This window comes from Dermochelys coriacea, chromosome 15 (genome assembly GCF_009764565.3).
Source record: "Dermochelys coriacea isolate rDerCor1 chromosome 15, rDerCor1.pri.v4, whole genome shotgun sequence".
Classification (NCBI taxonomy): Eukaryota; Metazoa; Chordata; order Testudines; family Dermochelyidae; genus Dermochelys; species Dermochelys coriacea.
The window spans coordinates 8,785,914-8,804,449 of record NC_050082.1 but is presented as its reverse complement, the minus strand read 5'-3'; the positions used below and the strand labels follow the sequence as shown (position 1 = coordinate 8,804,449).

Genomic DNA, 18,536 nt, shown 5'->3' with positions numbered 1-18,536 from the left:
AGCCAAGAGGGGGGTTGGATTAAGCCAAAAACAAGCCCAATTTCTGCCCCCCCCGCCCCGGGTTTGGCATGTCTAGTCAGGGCACGCATGCTGTTTGTTCAGATTCTGAGCTGCGAGGATGCTAACCTTTGTCCTTGGTCTCTTGTTGCAGGACGAGAGATGGCCACGTCCAGTTCTGGAGTGCCCCCAAGGTCCTCTCATCACTTAAGCACTTGTGTCGTAAAGCTCTCCGCACCTTCCTAACAACGTACCAGGTGCTAGCACTACCCATTCCCAAGAAAATGAAAGAGTTCCTCACCTATAGGACCTTTTAAACCTTGTCGTACATGGGGTCCAAAGAAACCTGGAGCTGGCTGGCTTCCTTCCTTCCGAGCTTTGTTCTGGAACGGGGGAGCAGCTGGGGTTATAAAATGGTCACGAAGACCCACTACGCTCTACGGTTCTAGTGCAAGAAGGATTTCTGTTCCTCTGTTTGGGGCGTATCTTTGACCATGTAGGTTATTTTAATAAGAGAACCCAGCAAAAACATGCAGTGGGCTAGTTGTTTGAGCTTTGAATTTGTTAGAACTCAATTCTCAGACAAGGAGGGGCAAGAGTTCTGTGCAAGTGATCCATCCATTCAAGTGATGGCTGTGCAGGGCGTTGGATTCGGAAGGGCCCTGCCAACAGCAACGCAAGTTTTAATTCTCTCTCGGTGCTTTCACTTCAAGTGCAATTGCTGAACATTTGTGTGTTAAAAGCTAGAGGGCTCTGAGAAGCTGCCTTCACTGGTATCGCAATCCAAACTCAAACCGGCACTTTCATGAATGAGAAACTGTGTCCCCTAGTTGAATTACTAAATGAGGGAGTGGCTTTCATGTCTTACTTTCTTTGGCCTGGTTCCAAGACAGATGAACCTGAACAAGTCTCTGTGTTGTGGGCAAAGACTTCAAAATAAAAGGTTTGTTTCCCCCTTTTGAAGAGTTAAAGATGCTCTTCCTAGAGCCATTTTTTGGGTGACAAAAGTACATGGCCCTGAGGGAGACCCAAATGTTCAGTCGCAGGGGCCTGGTGTGGAGTGAAAGATCCCCTTAATACTAGTGTGGCTGCCAGTCTGAAATTGGCCTGATCAGCCCACTTGTGGTTTGGTTATGTGGTATAAGGCATAAGTGCCTCCTGTGTGTGTGTAATGGAAAGATGAACACCTTAAGGACAGTGACGGGGGGATAGGGGGGTGCTCTGCACCAAGCCAGCTGCTGGTCTGGTTTTGTGAAAATGATTTCAACTTTGGGCAGCTTTTTATTTGTATCCCCATGGCATACACTAATTGTGGCAGAGCCTGGCTAGTTGGCATTATGGGGGAGGCCAAGCATGAACTTATGAATTTTGCAAATGTGTGTGTGTCGGGGAGGGGCAGATTTAATAACAACCAATAACTACCAGAGCTGATTTGTTCACTTACTTTGAAAAGTCTCATTGTTGAATTATCCAATGTACTATCCTCATAAATGTTCTGTGGCCTTGTTTTTAAGAATGATGAATTCTTGGCACTATGGTAACTTCTTACACTTGGAAGAGAGACAGCAGCTGACAGGGCTCTACTGTCCTGTTCTTGTGCTTCTTGCTCACTTTCTCTCCAGCCAAAGTACAGCTTTTTGGAGTCTAATTTCCAGGGAGTTTCCCAGGCAGGGCTAATGACTCATGTACTGTATCAAAGAGCATGAAGCCATTTCTCATGCACCTGTTTCATTTGGGCTAGTTTCTGGCAGCAGTAACAGCATATGCTTCATCATAATTGCTCCATTCCCCCTTTTTATAACTACCCCACGTATATACTGCCATGCAACTGGAAGGGCTGTAAGCTACTTCAGAATGCTTGGCCATGACTGACAGGACAGGCTAATAACTTCCCCTTGAAATGAGGTGGGAGACTTTTTCCCCTTTTTAGAAAAATTAAATCACCTATAATTTGGAATCTAGCCCAAAGAGACTAAGCTTTTAATATCCCTAAATCTTAAGTGCCATTGGACTTTCTCTTAAGGAGCACAAGTGACAGTATGGGTTGGTTGGAAGATAGCTGTCCACACCATGCTGCTGTAATAGCACTTTCCCCTTTGTTTTACTATCTTTGAGTGGCACACCTCAGATTGGGTGAAGCTAGGTCTGATCCAGCAAACCTAAAACCAACATGTTCAAGTTCTGAACGAGAACTCGCTCAAAGATCACACTAGCAAAAGACTACGGTGCCCTTTCTCTAATGCTGGGAGCAAGGGTAGTGGGGAGAGGGAGTGTTGTCCCTTTAAACTAGCATTTTCTTGAGGATAGATCTTGGCCAGCAACTCTGAGTCCCATATGTTGGGACTCTTGTTATACCTCAGTATCACAGCTGACCACCCCAGCAGCACAATGGGTACATGGAGCATCGCTCTCTAAGCTAGTAGAATGACTGGACCCTCTCACTCACAGCTCTTCAATTGGGTATTTCTTCTGCATTGTACGTAAAGAGCACACTGGGACACAGATGGGCCCAGACGAGCATCCTGATTGATGAAGATGGTTTTAATTTTTACTTGACCATGATCTGTAGTATTGCCATCATGTACACAAGAGCCTGAGATGTTTTTACAAACTTCAAGAGGCAAAATAAATGTTTTTTCCCTTTCATACAGCTGACTACTAGTATGTTGTCATTCCTAGGCTGTAACTACACTAACCTGCTGTAATTTAGGATTGCAGGTCAGAGGCACCTACTGTAAAGCCAGTTTATAGAATTTAGGGCATTAATTAAATCAAGAGACCCCTGTATTCTGCACTGGGTAATGGTACACTATCTCTGTTTAAGAAGATCCTTCTGAGACCAGTTAAGGCTTCCTGTGCAACTGTGTCACGGGAAACATCATTTAAAGTCTCATACCAGGGGAAAGCTCCAGCACCCTCTGCTATACACAATTCTGCCCCTAAAGTTCCTGCAGGCTAGATGGGTCAGATCTGCTGCTGCTGTAGGAATGCAGTTCCATTAGTCAGGGAAAATTAGATATTTACACTGATGGTGAATTTGGACCAAAGTCTCCCAGTAGAAGCTGCTACAAGTAAGAGCTGGAACAGTGCTAAATATCAGCTCCCAGTAAATGAAAAGAGCTTGCAGCCTTAAAACCCAGCAACAGCCAGCTTCAGCTATACACTGTGTACCACAAAGTCAACCCCTTCCTTGGGTGTAAGGGAAGAGATGAACCTACCTTACTTCCCTTCAAAGGTGTATTTCATGCTGCAGCTTATACACAGACACAGTGCTCAGAAGTTGTCCATCACCTCACACTTAGCTGCAAAGGGCTAAATTCTGCCCTTAAATGCTTGTGCTGAGTTTCTCTTAAGCCAAGAGCAATGAGGTGCCCGTATCTGAAGGCCAAATTTGTCCCCTACATTATCAGTATAGGGGGCTTCTAATACAGTGGGTAAGGAACTGCAGAAGCCACTGGACTCGTGTGTTCAGACCAGGACATTCTTCTTTTTTTTTTTTTTTTTTTTTTACTTTTCATGGGAGGGTGAAGGGTGTAAACTGTGTTTGCAGGAAGCCATTGGACCTAAGCCTCAGCTACAATCAAGTCCCTAGTAACCTGAAAAGCAGCAATAAGGGAGCTTAGCTGAATCTTCTCGCTTGTCCCTGCAGCCAGTCTGTGCCTAAGGCAGAAGAAAAGCATAAATGTAAATACTCCATTTGGCTAGACCCAGCGCTGCAGGTATTGCTAGGCAAGCTGGGCAAGATGTGGGTTTTACAATTAAAATAAAAAACAAAACAAAACAAAACAAACCACCATGGATTTCACGGATAGCTTCTGGCAATATACAATTTGTGCTAAAACACATGCAGGGGCCACTGAAGATAGTGGACGCAGTCCTGTAATGTGATATGAAGTTGTGAACCAGGGGTGCAGCATTCACAATAAACTTCCCCCCAGAGGAGTTTGAACAGGCCAATCATCAGCTTGAAGATAATTGTTTGTGGAGAAAAGGCAGCTGGGGCAAGCAAAACAACAGGCAGCGAAGGAATACTCACTCGATGTCTGCCATTTTGATCAGTAGCTGGATTCGGACGGAAGATGGGAAGTCAACTAGGGAGTGAGATGAAGACAGGTTGAGTACATGTGGCGTTTTAAAAAAGAGAGTCAAGCCATTTTAGGCTCCTATATGGACCCGCCCCACCCTGCGAGGAAGAATGGCTATTTGAGACAGTAATTGAAGATGGCTGCATATCTCTGTGTTAGCTCTGCTTAGGGAGACAGCAGTAGTAGCCCATCTCTCCCGCACCCAAAACACATGCTGCTAATAGCTAATGTGTCACAGCCATAAAGACCGTGCGCCACAAAGCAAAACAAGGCGGGTCAGACAGTGCTGAACAGGAAATAAAAAAAATCCAAGCTGGGCTATTGCTCTGCAGCCCGACGGCCAGCTCCATGCCAGTTCTTTTCCCCACCTCTGGCCCATTGCAGTCTAACCGGTGAATGGAACCATGTACGATGAGGAGTTACCCATGGGGCTTCCTCTTCCCATAGCACAGACACAGTCTTCCCTTGTTACAGCCTCACCCAGAGTCCCCAGACCGTAGCCCAGCCCCAGAGGGATTCGTTTCCTATGGGTTAATGAGGAACACCATCTACAAGCTACTTTGGTGGATATGCATGTTAGGACGGGGTGACCACGTGTTGTGGTGGCCGCCCAGGAGTGTTACCTCGGTGCACAAACAAGTGGATCTGTGTCAGGATGTCATGCAGAGCCAAACCTTTCAGTGTCTTCAGCTCCAGGATTTCTGAGGAGAAAGTCAAGGGATTTTCTTGCACAGAATTCCAAAGCCTAGGAGTAGATGCCACCAGAACAAGGGATTCCTGTCCCCCCCATTCACTGGATCCTTGGTGGGGTGAGCAACAGACCAACTGGCACTCTTGTTGGCAAACATATAGGATCCAATCATGTGTGATGCCGCATGCCCTCAGCTCTGAATCTACAGCTGTGCAGGAGCAGGCACTGAGCTCCCTGGCAGAGGTGCACAGAATGCTGAGGGGCTGGAAATGAAAGGAGCTGGACCACATCAGCCCACAGGACAGCAACACCCAGAGCTTCCCCATGCAGGGAGAGCGGCACTAATGCTGATCACAGGAAACCAGTGTCCCACTGGGAAGCACCACTCCCCATGAGAGAAGGCGAGATGTAATTGTACAAGCCGGGGATGCTATAGAGATTTAATTGGCATGAGTTACTCGCGTGGCCAAGTGCCTTATAATGCACAAGCCTCCCTTTTCCATTAGCACTATTGGCGAAAGAGGCTGCATGATGCCACCCCATCATGACCATGTTAGTCAGACGCCCGTCTCACTCGCCCCTCAGGACAGCGTAAGGATACTTTTATAGGCAGTGGTGAAGTCCTGGTTCAGCATCCAGTCGAGAATGTTGGCAATGTCAGACTTCAGTGGGTGCCCCGTGCACGTGTACACAGTGTCCTCCGTCACCTTCCCAAAGGCCATGGTAGTGCTCTGTCAGGAGAGGAGGAGAGGATAGAGGGCAGCTCTGGCCGGTGTGCATCAGCATCGGACCTTTCGGGTACGTCAACACGGGGATAAAAGACCCGCAGCATGGCCATGGCTAACTCAGGCTCCTGGAGTTTGGCCTAAGGGGGCTAAAGATTGCTGTGTGGACCTTCAGGCTCAGGCTGGAGCCCAAGCTCTAGGACCCTTCCCCCTCGCAGGGTCTCGGGCTCCAGTCCAAGTGTCTACACAGCAATTTTTCAGCCCCAGAGCCCAAGCCCAGCTAAGCCGGGTCAGTCATGTGGTGTTTAACCCCCTGTGGATGAACCCTTTGTGACTAGAACTGCTTTTCCCTCTCGTTAGCCCTGCAGGACCCATGCACCATAGAAGACCAAGACGGATCCTATTCTCCCTTGTGCATCATGAACAGAAACTGCTCTAAGTGCACAGATGTCACCCGTTATAAATCTAGGGTAGGCAACGGGGGCTGTGTGGGTGTCACTGGGCCCTTGAGAACCCAGAGACAGTGTTTTAGGAAGGAAGGACTCTGAGCCTGCGGTGAGTTGCAAGGAAGGTAGTGGGGGCAGCCGTTCTGCTTGTCATCTGAACCACAGTCACTAAGAGGCAGACATGGAACCCCACCCACGGTGCCATTTCACAGTTGCTTCAGTGCCAGGAGTGAAGAGGAATCTGCCATGGTCTCTCTCCCACCCTTCCAAAGACAATCTGTGCAATCAGTAACAGAACAGACCAACTTCCCCACCCGCCTTCCCTGGATACCATCTGCTGCTGCTGCAGCATTACTCAGCCACTTGCCAATGGTCCTCAGCCAGCGCTGGTTCCCCAGAAGTCACTGCAGCGCTTCAGGATGCTGTGGGGAGAAGGGCCGAGGGTTCTGGAGGGCTCTGTGGCTATAATACCGTCTCTATCTGGCTGCTCCTGCTGTAGGAGACCCTGGGCTGGAGCCGAGCCAAGGAAGCGCACACTGGGAAGCCGAGACCCGCAGTGCACTCTTGACTACTAATACCATCTGCAATGCTGAGTAAGTGAAGGAAGAGCTCCTGAATCTCTCCCTTAGCAATGGGGATGAGGATGTTGCACGTGACCAATGGGTCTGACTCCCTGTGAACCATTCCACGCACACGTCAAGGGAGGAGACGTCCGTCTGGCCATTACACAAGTGGCACCGTTGCCACTCTGAAATCAGAGATGCGGACTCTAGGGCTGGGGGGCAGCAAGCTGAAGCCACTCATAGGACTGTACCTGCAAAATATTCAGAGCTCTGCGCATGTCGCCGCTGGAGAGGGTCACCAGTGCTTTCATCCCATCTTCACTCACGTCAGCCCTGAAAGAGAGAGATTTTAGGATGCACAGCAGGGGCCCTGAGCCCTGGAGAATTGCTGAGTCACAGAACAGCCACCATGGGACAGCCCAATATTTGAACAGACCTAACCATGTCACAAAGCAATGTACGGACACGGCACCGTGACAGGTTTGGGGCCCTCTGTCTCTATGCAAAATGGCATCTTCTCTTCACTCCTCTTCCCGACTGCCAGGAGCAAAGACGACAGATCCTGACACCTCAGGATCATTTGTTCAGGCCGAACTAGACTGACAGACAGTCCATCCCCATGGGGGCAGGCAGCGTGGGGACTGCTCTGCCGACTGTATTGCCTGGAGCGGGGCTGTGCAAGACAACCTTCAGTCGGCCCAGCAGACTCCAAGAGGTGCATGCAGGGCATGGAAAGAGCCACAAGGCTCTGGAGGCAGAAAGCAGGTATTCCCAGGGGAGAGGCCTAGTGGAAGTAGAGGTGAATTTGCTGTGCCAAAGAGAAACACTGGCTAGAAGCAGGTGTGCAATATCTGCCCCCGCGACAAGCTTCCATCACACACACCACTCTGCCACAGCACCCATGCCTCACCTACAATACACCTGCTAGTCCTGTGGCCAATCAGGTCAAAAGGTTCATATAAAAAAACCCAATACTTGGGACTAGGTTGAGCTCAGACTTGTTTCACTTGCTACCCAGCTCTTCAGAAGTTAAAACAGCAGCCCACAACTCTGCTATGCCACTACAGTTTTAACCACAAACCGTGGCTGGTTCCATTTGTCTTAAAGAGCAGTTATACTCAGCCAAGGAACTCTGAAGGGACAGCCCCTTCTCTCCCAGGGCACAAACTCTCTGGGTGTGCACACAGACAGATCTTTAGTATGAAAAGTAAGGAGCCAACACAGCTGTAAGAGAGGAAGTGAGCTGGTTTCCCCTCTGCCTTGAGCATTAACAACACAGTAATTAAGCTCTAATTAGAGCCTGGTTTTGCTGTGTTGCACCTGGGCAGGCCCACAGTCAGTGGAGGTGCAATTAGGGCAGAATTTGGCCCTGCAGAACCTTCATTAGTAGGGATGAGGGTAAGAAGAAAATGCAGCTCAAGTTCACACAGCTGGCAACCAGTAAAGGGGACCTGAGCAAGTTTGCTCTGGAAAACCACAAACAAATTGGACTCCAGGAGGCCTCTCCTCTTTTCAGTCACTTTTCAGCCCTACACTTGCATTTGAAGCTCCAAAGCAGCTTAAGGAAGGGACCTGCTCAGAGACAGAGCCCCCAAGGACCTGCAGGCATCTCTAGCTGCCAAAGGTTGAAGGGAATTGATTTTGAACAGAACAAAAGAAGAGACAGAGGAAAACCACAGTTCCCTGCAGGGGGAGAAATGTGTGGAGGAAACTGGAGAGAAGGAAAAAGCCAGCTGTTACTTCCAGAGGTAAGAGGAGGATTTAGGAGAGCCAAGAGAAATTGGGGAGGGAGGATTTATGGAAAGCAGTGAGGACACCCGTGATTGCATGAACAAAGGCAGGAGGCAGCTGAATAGGTCAGATGCTCCCTCGATGCAAAACTCCATTTCCATTTTGTTCTGACTCCCCTCCCTTCCCCAACAATGCTTTTTACTCACATCTCTTCCTTGATGACATGCTGCAGTCTGGGGACCATGAGTTCTGGAGTCAGGGGGCCAAACCGGAACCTTGTGCATCTGGACTGCAAGGCAGGGATGATCTTGGAGAGGTAGTTACAGATCAGGCAAAACCTGGTATTCTCAGTGAATTTCTCAATCACTGCAAAGGGGGGGGGGAAGGGAATTGCCAATCAGAACGTGCACCACCCTGTGTTTGTGCAGTCAGAAGAGAGAGTTAGTGAACACACGTAGCATGAAATAGCCTGGAATTCCTGGAGCTAGAGTTTCACCTCCCAGAAGGCTTGACTCAAGTCCTTTATCCTTCCAAAGAAGAGTTCCAGGAATTTACTGTGCGTGGCCCCTTTGGTCAAGACCTGGAACACTGAGCCCATGTCGTTATCATGAAGATGCCATACAGACTCCTCCTCTCTCAGCTGCCTTCAGGAGTTAACGTACATTGCTCCTTTCATCCCAAAGCATGGTACTGATGGAGATACGCAAATGCACACATGCCACTTCAGCATGGGAGATGCAGTCACTGGGGTGTTAGGCAACAGCTACCTTGCCTACAACACTGCTACACACATTGTCGTGTCACATGCACAGCGTTACCACTCACTTGTTTGGAAAAAGCCTGAATAGACCATTTGCTCAGGGTGGGAGGCAAAACTGCATGAAATCACAGCTGGGCCCTGTCTCAGCAAGTTACCCCGAGAGCCACCACACCATTATCCGGTCACAAGCCGAAGGCCACTCACCTCGCCTTAAGGCATTCTGGGCATCCTGGGTCATAGCGTCCGCTTCATCGAGGATCACAAGCTTAAAACCTTTCCTAATGGAAAGAGAGGGGATGGCTGCTTCAGTCATTCCTGCCTGCAGCCTAACCCGCAGCAGGCTCCCTGCCTGAGCACTCGAGCTGGAGGAAGCCCATGGAGTTGAGCCGAGCTTGGCCCTGGGAGATTTAGAGCTTGGAGAGACCCAGTCCTACCTAAGTATTGACTCCTCCTTATACCCATCCCTTTTTTGGCTGACATCCAGTATTTCAAGCCATTGCTCCCAACTGATTCACACCATTTCACCCCAGACTTATGTACCCTTTATGTACCCAAAATCCTTTATCTTCTCTCCCTTCCGCAGCACTGTCCACACACGGCCGATAAACAGACATTTCCAGAAGCGGCCATTGAGTGTTGGTGCCCAGCTTGACATACCCAAGGGCCTGACTGCCAGAGGCGCTGAGCTCCTGCAGCTCTCGTGACTTTGGGAGTCGATGTTCAGCATCTCTAATAATCTGGCCCGGGACAGGGCCCCCGAAAAGCAAGGCACTGCATGTCAGGGGCCACTTCTGAGTATGTTGGGCCTTGATTCTGTTCATCTTTTAGTCCGTTCCCTCCACACTCTCATCCCAAATGCTCATCTCAGCACTCTCCCCACCATCTTCCTATAATAAAGTGCCCAAAAGAGAATACCAGACTGGACCTGGGGGGACACACTCCTCTCCTGTGTGTTACAATACCCCTAGAGACTGCAATAACTTTCTTACTTATCTCCCTGAATACTCTTATTTCCTCCTCCCCATCATGCAGAGAATACTTTCCACATATCTCCTGAGCAGTCACTACCTACCCCATTCTGTACCTGTGTGTAACAGTCAGTTAGAAAGCATGTGCTTCCCCCAAAAACTGATCATCCCCTTTTAAGCCAAGAGCGGTATTTCAGTGTCATACTTTCCATTCTATGGACTCCTTGTGACTTGGTGCAGGTCAGGGAGGAGAAAGGGGCGAAGCATAAAGGGAGAAACCACCTCTTCAGAGGCGAGGGATACCAACATGTCATGGCACTTACTTAAAGATTGTCCTTGTGCTAGCAAAGCTCAGGATGGGTCCTCTGACTACATCAATTCCTCTGTCATCCGAAGCATTCAGCTAGCGAGAGAGAGGGAGATGGCATTATTAATGCATCTCTGCACAGGAAGAGCTTGTCTACACCTGAAAGTTGCACTGGTGACACACTACGGTAGGGATTTAGATTTAGTTAAACTGGTGGAAGCCACTGTATGGACACTTATTTTGGTTGAAGAGCAGCTTAAGTTTACCGAGATCTACTGATGAAAAGTGCTACATAAGCGCTATGTATTGCTATTATTGTTAAAAATAATAATTGGGAAAGGTTTAAGCTAAATGGACATAAGCCTCTTAAACTAAAATAAGACACAGTGACTTGTACTGGTCTAACTTAAACCAGGTCAACTTCCTTGGGTACAGCAGGCCTAAGACTGCAGCATATATGCAGGTCTTGATATCTAGAGAGGCAAAGGGAAGCTGATCTTTAGCAGTGTTTGTTTATGGAGAAGCAGCACTCCAGGATGCTACCTAACCCTGGTTATACCAGGAGCAGAGTTATGGGAGTTAGAAAGTACCATCTTCAAATGAACAAGAGCACCGGGGCAGCAGGACATTGTGATTTACCTCTAAAACCATGGCGTTGAATTCCTTGTCTTTATAAAGCTGTTTAGCACAGGCCAGAATTGTGGAGGTCTTGCCAGTGCCAGGTGGTCCATAGAGGAGAAGGTGAGGCAGACGATCTTCGCTGATGAACTTCTGAACTGATGAGATGGGTTAGGGGGTGAGAAAAAGAAGAGGCCCTTCCAATTAGATACTAAGTGAGCAGCTGTTGGTCTTCCTGCTCTAGGGGGCTAACCTGTAGCCATCCCCTGCATGCTGAACTCCAGGAGCACTTGTGCTGTACTGCCAGATGCCTTCAGAGCGCAGCACATGCTCACTAGACCATTTGGAGAAGGGCACATTTGAAACAAGTTTGGTTGGTTGGTTTTTTTGGCTCAAAAAATGCTTAAGTCCAGCTTGGTTTTGACACAGTAATCTAGTTTAGAGGTGTGCCCTTTGCTCTGAAGCATTTCATACTATCATTTCAGCTACCTACAGAGTCCCCTTGCGTGACAGCCACCCATGGAATGTAGGGTTCAGGAAGCCACAAAGGAGTAGGGAAGAGGACACTGTGGGCTAGGGCATCCTTGCCCTTATAAACAGTGCTATAGGATCTTAAGTGTCCACACAGTGCAGAGGAGGAAAACTTATCTGTGCTTACCTGAAAGTTTCCTTGCTTTGAGTAGAAAGAGCCACACATCTCTTACAATGGGTACTTCAGCCTGCCTGCCTGCAGCTTGGAGGCAGAACTAAAGCAGGCAGCCACTAGCAGTAGGGAAATGCCTCACACCCTAAGTTTCCTCTAGCTCAGTGGGTCTCAACCAGGGGTACGCAGAGGTCTTCCAGGGAGAACATCAACTCATCTAGATATTTGCCTAGTTTTATAACCGGCTATGTAAAAAGCACTAGCAAAGTCAGTACAAACTAATATTTCATACAAGGACTCGTTTATACTGCTCTATATACTATAATATAAGTACAATAGTTATATTCCAATTGATTTATTTTATAATTATGCTAAAATGAGAAAGTCAGCAATTTTTCGGTAATAGAGTGCTGTGACACTTGTATTTTTTATGTCTGATTTTGTAAGCAAGTAGTTTAAGTGAGGTGAAACGTGGGGGTATGCAAAACAAATCAGACTCTTGACACTAAACTGGGAAGAGAGGCAGACACGCTGGAGGGTAGGGATAGGATACAGAGGGCCCTAGACAAATTAGAGGATTGGGCCTAAAGAAATCTGATGAGGTTCAACAAGAACAAGTGCAGAGTCCTGCACTTAGGACGAAAGAATCCCATGCACTGCTACAGACTAGGGACCGAGTGGGTAGGCAGCAGTTCTGCAGAAAAGGACCTAGGGGTTACAGTGGACGAGAAGCTGGATATGAGTCAACAGTGTGCCCTTGTTGCCAAGAAGACTAACAGCATTTTGGGCCGTATAAGTAGGGGCATTACCAGCAGATCAAGGGACGTGATCGTTCCCCTCTATTCGACATTGGTGAGGCCTCATCTGGAGTAGTGTGTCCGGTTTTGGGCCCCACACTACAAGAAGGATGTGAAAAAATTGGAAAACGTCCAGCGGAGGGCAACAAAAACGATTAGGGGACTGGAACACATGACTCATGAGGAGAGGCTGAGGGAACTGGGATTGTTTAGTCTGTGGAAGAGAAGAATGAGGGGGGATTTGATAGCTGCTTTCAACAACCTGAAAGGGGGGTTCCAAAGAGGATGGATCTAGACTGTTCTCCGTGGTAACGGATGACAGAACGAGGAGTAATTGTCTCAAGTTGCAGTGCGGGAGGTTTAGGTTGGATATTAGGAAAAACTTTTTCACTAGGAGGGGTGAAACACTGGAATGCATTACCTAGGGAGGTGGTGGAATGCCCTTCCTTAGAGATTTTTAAGGCCTGGCTTGACAAAGCCCTGGCTGGGATGATTTATTTCAGGATTGGTCCTGCTTTGAGCAGGGGGTTGGACTAGATGATCTCCTGAGGACCGTTCCAACCCTGATATTCTATGATAGGGGTACAGTAGATTGGAAAGGTTGAGAGCTACTGCTCTAGCTAACGACTTCCACAGCTGTGATAATTCCATTCTACTTTCCTAAATTACAGATTGTGTTAAATATTGATGAAAAAGCACAATAATTTCTCCTACTGCAGAGCATGGGGATAACGTCCCCTAATGAAATAAATCTGAATCTTTGGGTGTCAATTTCCATCTCTATTCTGGATGACCATTTGTCTCCAGAGTGTGCTGGATCTGTGGATCCTATTACTCAAAGAAAGGAGATTTTCAGGTAGAGTGCAAATAAATGTCCCTATTCTTCACCATATTAAGGTCCCCAGCTTCATTACAATGGGGCTTTCATGCAGCATGGCTCTTGGGAGGGGGGGGAACAAGATCATCTAAACAGATAGTTTATATATCCTCTTTCTTCCCCTGGGCACTGAGGCGTGGAGACAACTTCTGCCCAAAAAAAAAAAAAAAAAAAATAAGGCATTGGCTAATGAACAGACGACCAACACATAGTATCTGGTGAATGTATGCACTGATGGCCGCTTAGTCACCTTGCAGCTCTCAATACAAGAGAAGAGACTTCTCTGCCCTGAGATTGTCAGTGCCCATCGCAGACTGGGGTCTGATAATTGACAGATGGAAGAATAGTTCTTGAATTCGCTTTGGGAATGAATACTGACACAGTCGTGAGGACTCCCAGTCTGAATTCTAAATACAGCACTGGGTCTCATCGGAAAGCACTCTCATGTCCTTAAACAATGGCCTTCACCCACTTGAGTAAGCTTCATTTGTTGACATCTTACTAGGACCCAACTGATCATCACTTCCTCCAAGGATCCCTTTTTAACCTGACTGGTGCTGGATGGGGGATTGGATTTGATAATAGCAGCCCTCCTCTGTGAGGCAGAGACAGAGGAAGGTTCCACACTAGGGTAATCAGACCTAAAAGCCACAGCCTCTTCAGCCAGAAAGACAAACAGTCCCACTGCTGCTCTCCCAAAGTGGTGGGAAAGGTGAGAGACATTGCCCAGCTTTAAATATGCCATTCACTACCTCACAGCTGAGGTCTTGATACAGGGGGAGGCCACAGGGTGCTTTGCTGCTGTTTCCACATACAAAGCGGTCAGTCACCAGCCCACCAACCTGACTTAAAACGAGCAAGGATATTTCTGGCTGGAAAGTCCAGTTTGCTTAATCCAGCCACTGCCACATAAATCTTGGAGTTGCTCTCAGGCAAGAGAGAGCAGCTACTGACCTCCCCTTGGCACCTGAAGTCAGGCGTGCTGGAACTATTTTTATTGGAGAAGTGCTAAGAGCCATTGACCCAAACTGTAAACCCCGTGGATAAAGGAAACCACTTCAAGCTAGGAGGTGCAGCAGCACCCCACGCTCCCCTAGTTCCAGCACCTATGCCCGAGGTTTGTTCCAGCTGCCACTTGCAAAGTGGTATCAGGACTCCATCAGTTTGCCACATGACCTGTACTGCTCTCCTCAGCATCCGGCCGGAGCCAGGACTGTCAATCTACTGGTTTGAGGACTCTGACTAGCCTGAGCTTCCCAGGATCTCCCACGCTAACATGGAGAGAGTTAGGAATAGATCTGTCCAAGCGCCTGATTCAATGCCAAAGCCCTCTATTACCTGTATGAAACAGACTGGCATCCTGCTCTCTGTGACAGGCAGATAGGCTGTGACACTTTGAGGCTGAGAGGCCCATACTCACCCTACCATCCGCCAGGTCACACTGCCTGTGACAGCGGGTGGAGAGGGTCAGATGACACGTCATTTTATTATCGTTTATTTTTGTTGTGGGGCTGATGCCACCCGAGAGCTTCCCTGCCCAGGGGAGGGGGCTGAGATGACACCAGCCTGGGCGTGGCTGCCCGCAAAGGGCCTGTCTAGTGAGTCCACCATTCCTTCAGGTTTAAAAAAAAAAAAATCTCCCCCAGTTCAAAGTGCTGAGTCCCCCACCAGCAGGGAAGGTGGCTGTGTTCGCCTCTGTAGTGACCGGTGCACACAAGGGAACCCTCAGGCCTCCTAAAACAGAAGCCAAAGGAGCTAGAATGTAGTAAATGGTGGGGCAAAGAGACCCCTTCCTGCTTGTTTGTTCTTCCACAGCAAGGCTGCTCTCCCTCTCATCGAGCTGCTTGGCCCTGAAGCTGGCTATACCAATCCCAATGGCCTCTTTTCTTTCCTGGAAGAGGGGGCTGAGACGGCCCCAGCCGGACTGGGCTGTGAGAGGGGAAACTGTGCTCTGCCCACACAGCTGGCCAAGCTCCCCACCACAGCTCTCGATGAGAGGAGCGAAGCAGGACCCACAGGCCTTGCCCTTTGTCTCTTCTCCACCTTGCTCACTTCCAGAAACCCGCTAAAGGGGGAAATGGGAACAGGGACACAGGTAAGCCTCTGTGGTGTCAGAGCTAGGAAGGAGGACACTAAGGAAGAAAACTGGAATCATGCTTGCTGGAAGTTCACTCCAATAAACGTCTAATTGTTTGCACCTTTGGACTTCGGGTATTGTTGCTCTCTGTTCATGTGAGAAGGACCAGGGAAGTAAGTGGGTGAAGGAATAAGCCCCCTAACAGCTACTACAAACACTGCAGAGAGGAAAAGGAGCTGAGGGGAAAATCTCCCCAGGAGCAAAAACATAGCCCTAGGATATGGCTGGGTATAAGAGAGAGAAATTAATCAGCAGTCATGTGAGCCAGAAATCTGAGAGGGGAAGATGGGCGTGTTCCTCAGGAAAGCTCTGCAGTTGGGTGGTCAGGCCAAGCTGCCCATTGCTGGGGGGGCAGATAAAACCAGGGGGAATTTCAGGGCATTCCCCAACTGCCAGTTGACAGACAGATCTGATTCTTCCCCCAGGCAGGCTGAGGTACCCACTGTAACGGATCAGTGGCCCCTAGCACTAAGAAGAAAGGATGATGACACGTGAATGAGTTTTTCTGATGACCATAAAAAACAAACTGCATGGAACTCAAGACTGTAGAGCTGGATTGACTCTCCAGGAAGAGGCATATTAGTTTACAACAGTTATGCTGAAAGGCTGATAAGGATACAACAGAAGGCAGAAGGGCATCCTATAAAGGCTGCAAAGGGTGCAACGAGGACCCCCTTAACAAGTTAATTCTAAGCAACTGTGACACCTTCCATCTCTCTCTGCAATTTCATATGGCTCATTATAGCATCTAGGCCCCCTCCCATATAAAGAATCAAAGCATTTCCCCTAAAAAGGTTCATGCATGTCCAAAAAGGGTTTATTAGGAGAGACCCATGTTAAAATAATGGCAACACATCACTGATTGGATGCGATTCTATTTAACAGGCTTCTGTAAGCTTGCCACAAAGATGTTTGTTTCCATAGCGAAAGAAAAGCTGCTTTATCTAGTGGCTAGCACATAATGTGGAATCAGGACTCCTGGGTTCGACTACCAGCTCTACCACTGACTTTCTTAGTGACCCCAGGCAAATCATACCACCTTTGCCTCAGCTGCTTCATCTGTAAAATGGGAATTATAGTTGTCTACCTCAAAGGTATCATGGGAACTCATGTCTGCAAAGGGCACAGAGAGGCTCAGATGAAAAATGGTGGCAGTATTAAATACTCACTGGTGCTCAGAATGTCCTGATGGGAAATTAGGTCATTCAGTGTCTGAGGACGATATTTTTCCACCCTAGAGATAAAGATATTTTAATATAAATGCAGATGAAGAGCTGAGATTTCAGGCTTTCACAAGTGTAGAAACCAGGTGTTCCAGGCATGAGATTTCTCTTTGTTCCCTTCCCAGTGCTGGACAACAACCCACAAGGCTAGATTAACACTCACCTTCAATCTTCTCTGAATTTGGAATGGTGAGCTGACATCAAAACCTAGTCCCATGGTTCCGGTTACAGTTCAGAGGGGTTTGTTTTCTGAATCTAGTCTAAGATGGCAAAAACTTCACAAAAAGAGCTGAGCTTGTAATTTTTCTGCCCAAAACCTGGAACGGGTAGGCTCCGGCGTCATCAAATCCAAACCCCAACTGAATCCTAACACACAGAGCCCATCTCATCCCAGCAGAGGACTTTCTAAATAGCATTACTGCTGAAGTTCCCTCTTAAATTTGGAAGCCAGGTGACTCTTTTGGCATCTACAGTATCTTTAAATACTCCAAAGATTTGTCTTGCCCTATACATTTAGAAAAATCCTTGCATAAACCAGTTGCAGTGACATCACTTTATAGATGCTGCAAGAAGCACACAAGTTTAGGGACTAGATCCAATCCCATGCTTTTAACTGCAAGATACTATGCAAGTTCTATGCCTTCACACTGGCCTTTACAGGGGATTGGAGGTGGGCAGAGGAGATGCTGGAGGCAGCTTGAGCTGGGAGTTGCAGTACGGTCCCACCTCAAAAGAACAGGTAAGGTGTGTTCTTGTGTGGCTGTGTACAGGACTGGTAGGACACCCTGCTTTATTATTTTTTTTTAAACAACTGTTTTGTACTGATCTTAGAGTGGGCCAGGCCTAGTGAATGCAGAATTAGGGAACCACCAAAGCAGGAGTAGCCTTATTTCTACTGATCCCTAGGGAACTGGCTTTGGACAAATTGCCCCCGATACTGGAATCCATCTCCCATGCCAGGAGAAAAATGGCATTTGAAGTCATAAAAGACTTTATTGTTGATTAACCCAGGTCATCTCCCAGATGAGGTCCATGGAGAGGGCAGGCTACTCCAGATCAGACCAGGCAAGCAAACCAGCTTGTCCCAACTTAGACAAACTAAGTGCCTGAGATGGATTCTGCTTCCCCGGTATCTCCCCATCGCGCCCCTCGGGAAGGAATGGCTCTCTCAGCTGGAAGCAGGACCCCTCTAAGAGTGTAGGGCATAGGGAGTGGTTTTTGACAAAGGAAGAGGGGGGCATGCTCAGCTTCCCAGCCCCACTGACCCCTGCAAGAGGCCCTACAAACCTGCACTCAGAGGAGAGAGTCTCGTGAAATTGCACAACCCCTTGCAGGGAGTAAAAGTTATTCTGACCTCAGGAACTGCTGCTTCCCTGTGGCTCACCCCATGCAAGGCTCCATTACAGAGCTGCTGCCTCCGGCCAGGGGACAGAGGGAGGGCAAGAGGGAGTTAACCCCTCAGCACGGGAGAAGCGTGCTGGCTTTGAGCGATGCCCTCCGTGCAGACACCGCATGCAGTCGGGGGGGGGGGGGAGCGAAGCCGAGAGATCAGCTGCCCCATATGTCCCAGGCCCGCTCCAGCATGCGGCAGGGGGGTGGGGCTGGCTCCCCCACGCAGCTGGGGGAGCGGAAGGCCCCGATCCTGGCACACCCCAGGCCCGCTCCTGCATGGAGGGGGGGGCCCGGCGGGGAGCTGGACTCAGCCGCCCCACGGACCCCAGGCCGGATCCCAGCTGCCGCATGCAGCGGCCGGGGCCCGATCCCAGGCTCGGTGCCTCCCCTACCATGGCAGGTTCCTGCTCTGGCCGGCCGGCGGCTTGGGGGCTGCAGGCTCCATGGGGCCGGTCCCCGCCCGCGGCTCCGGGGCGCGCGGAGCAGCAGCAGCGGCAGCAGAGTCCGTGCGGCGCGCGCTCTAACCGCTCCCGGCTCTCGCGAGAGCTCCTGGCTCCCCCCCCCCCCCGCTTCGCC

The 18,536-nt window shown here is 49.0% G+C and overlaps 2 protein-coding genes across 4 annotated transcripts in view; one reads left to right on the top strand and one right to left on the bottom strand.

The window, feature by feature from the left end:
* WSB2 (WD repeat and SOCS box containing 2) overlaps positions 1–2,647 on the top strand; it is a 19,699-nt gene extending 17,052 nt beyond the window's left edge. For both annotated transcript variants that reach the window (XM_038373418.2, XM_043497793.1), the window contains one exon: positions 152–2,647. In XM_038373418.2, coding sequence (XP_038229346.1) covers positions 152–314 — 163 coding nt within the window. In that variant the 3' untranslated portion in view covers positions 315–2,647. The remainder of the gene's footprint in view (positions 1–151) is intronic.
* On the bottom strand, positions 2,107–18,536 carry RFC5 (replication factor C subunit 5). 2 transcript variants are annotated; one of them, XM_038373419.2, is made up of 11 exons: positions 18,353–18,536; positions 16,515–16,579; positions 10,913–11,049; positions 10,290–10,369; positions 9,203–9,276; positions 8,445–8,604; positions 6,759–6,840; positions 5,375–5,504; positions 4,706–4,783; positions 4,034–4,088; positions 2,107–3,657 (listed from the first exon to the last, which is right to left on the bottom strand). In XM_038373419.2, exons 1-11 carry the CDS (start codon positions 18,403–18,405, stop codon positions 3,561–3,563), a joined length of 1,011 nt encoding a protein of 336 aa, XP_038229347.1. In that variant the 5' UTR covers positions 18,406–18,536; the 3' UTR covers positions 2,107–3,560. The 2 variants fall into 2 exon arrangements, with proteins under 2 accessions (XP_038229347.1, XP_038229348.1); XM_038373420.2 differs by lacking the exon at positions 18,353–18,536 and adding an exon at positions 16,732–16,927.

What these genes read in the sequence shown, in the direction of transcription:
- RFC5 (XM_038373419.2), bottom strand. Translation starts at nt 18,405, where the DNA reads ATGGAGCCTGCAGCCCCCAAGCCGCCGGCCGGCCAGAGCAGGAACCTG. An exon ending in TCAACGCCATGGTTTTAGAG is followed by an intron (nt 10,370 to 10,912) that starts GTAAATCACAAT and finishes CTCTCTCGCTAG; the next exon opens with CTGAATGCTTCGGATGACAG. An exon ending in ATCAAAATGGCAGACATCGA is followed by an intron (nt 3,658 to 4,033) that starts GTGAGTATTCCT and finishes CTTCTGCCTTAG; the next exon opens with GCACAGACTGGCTGCAGGGA.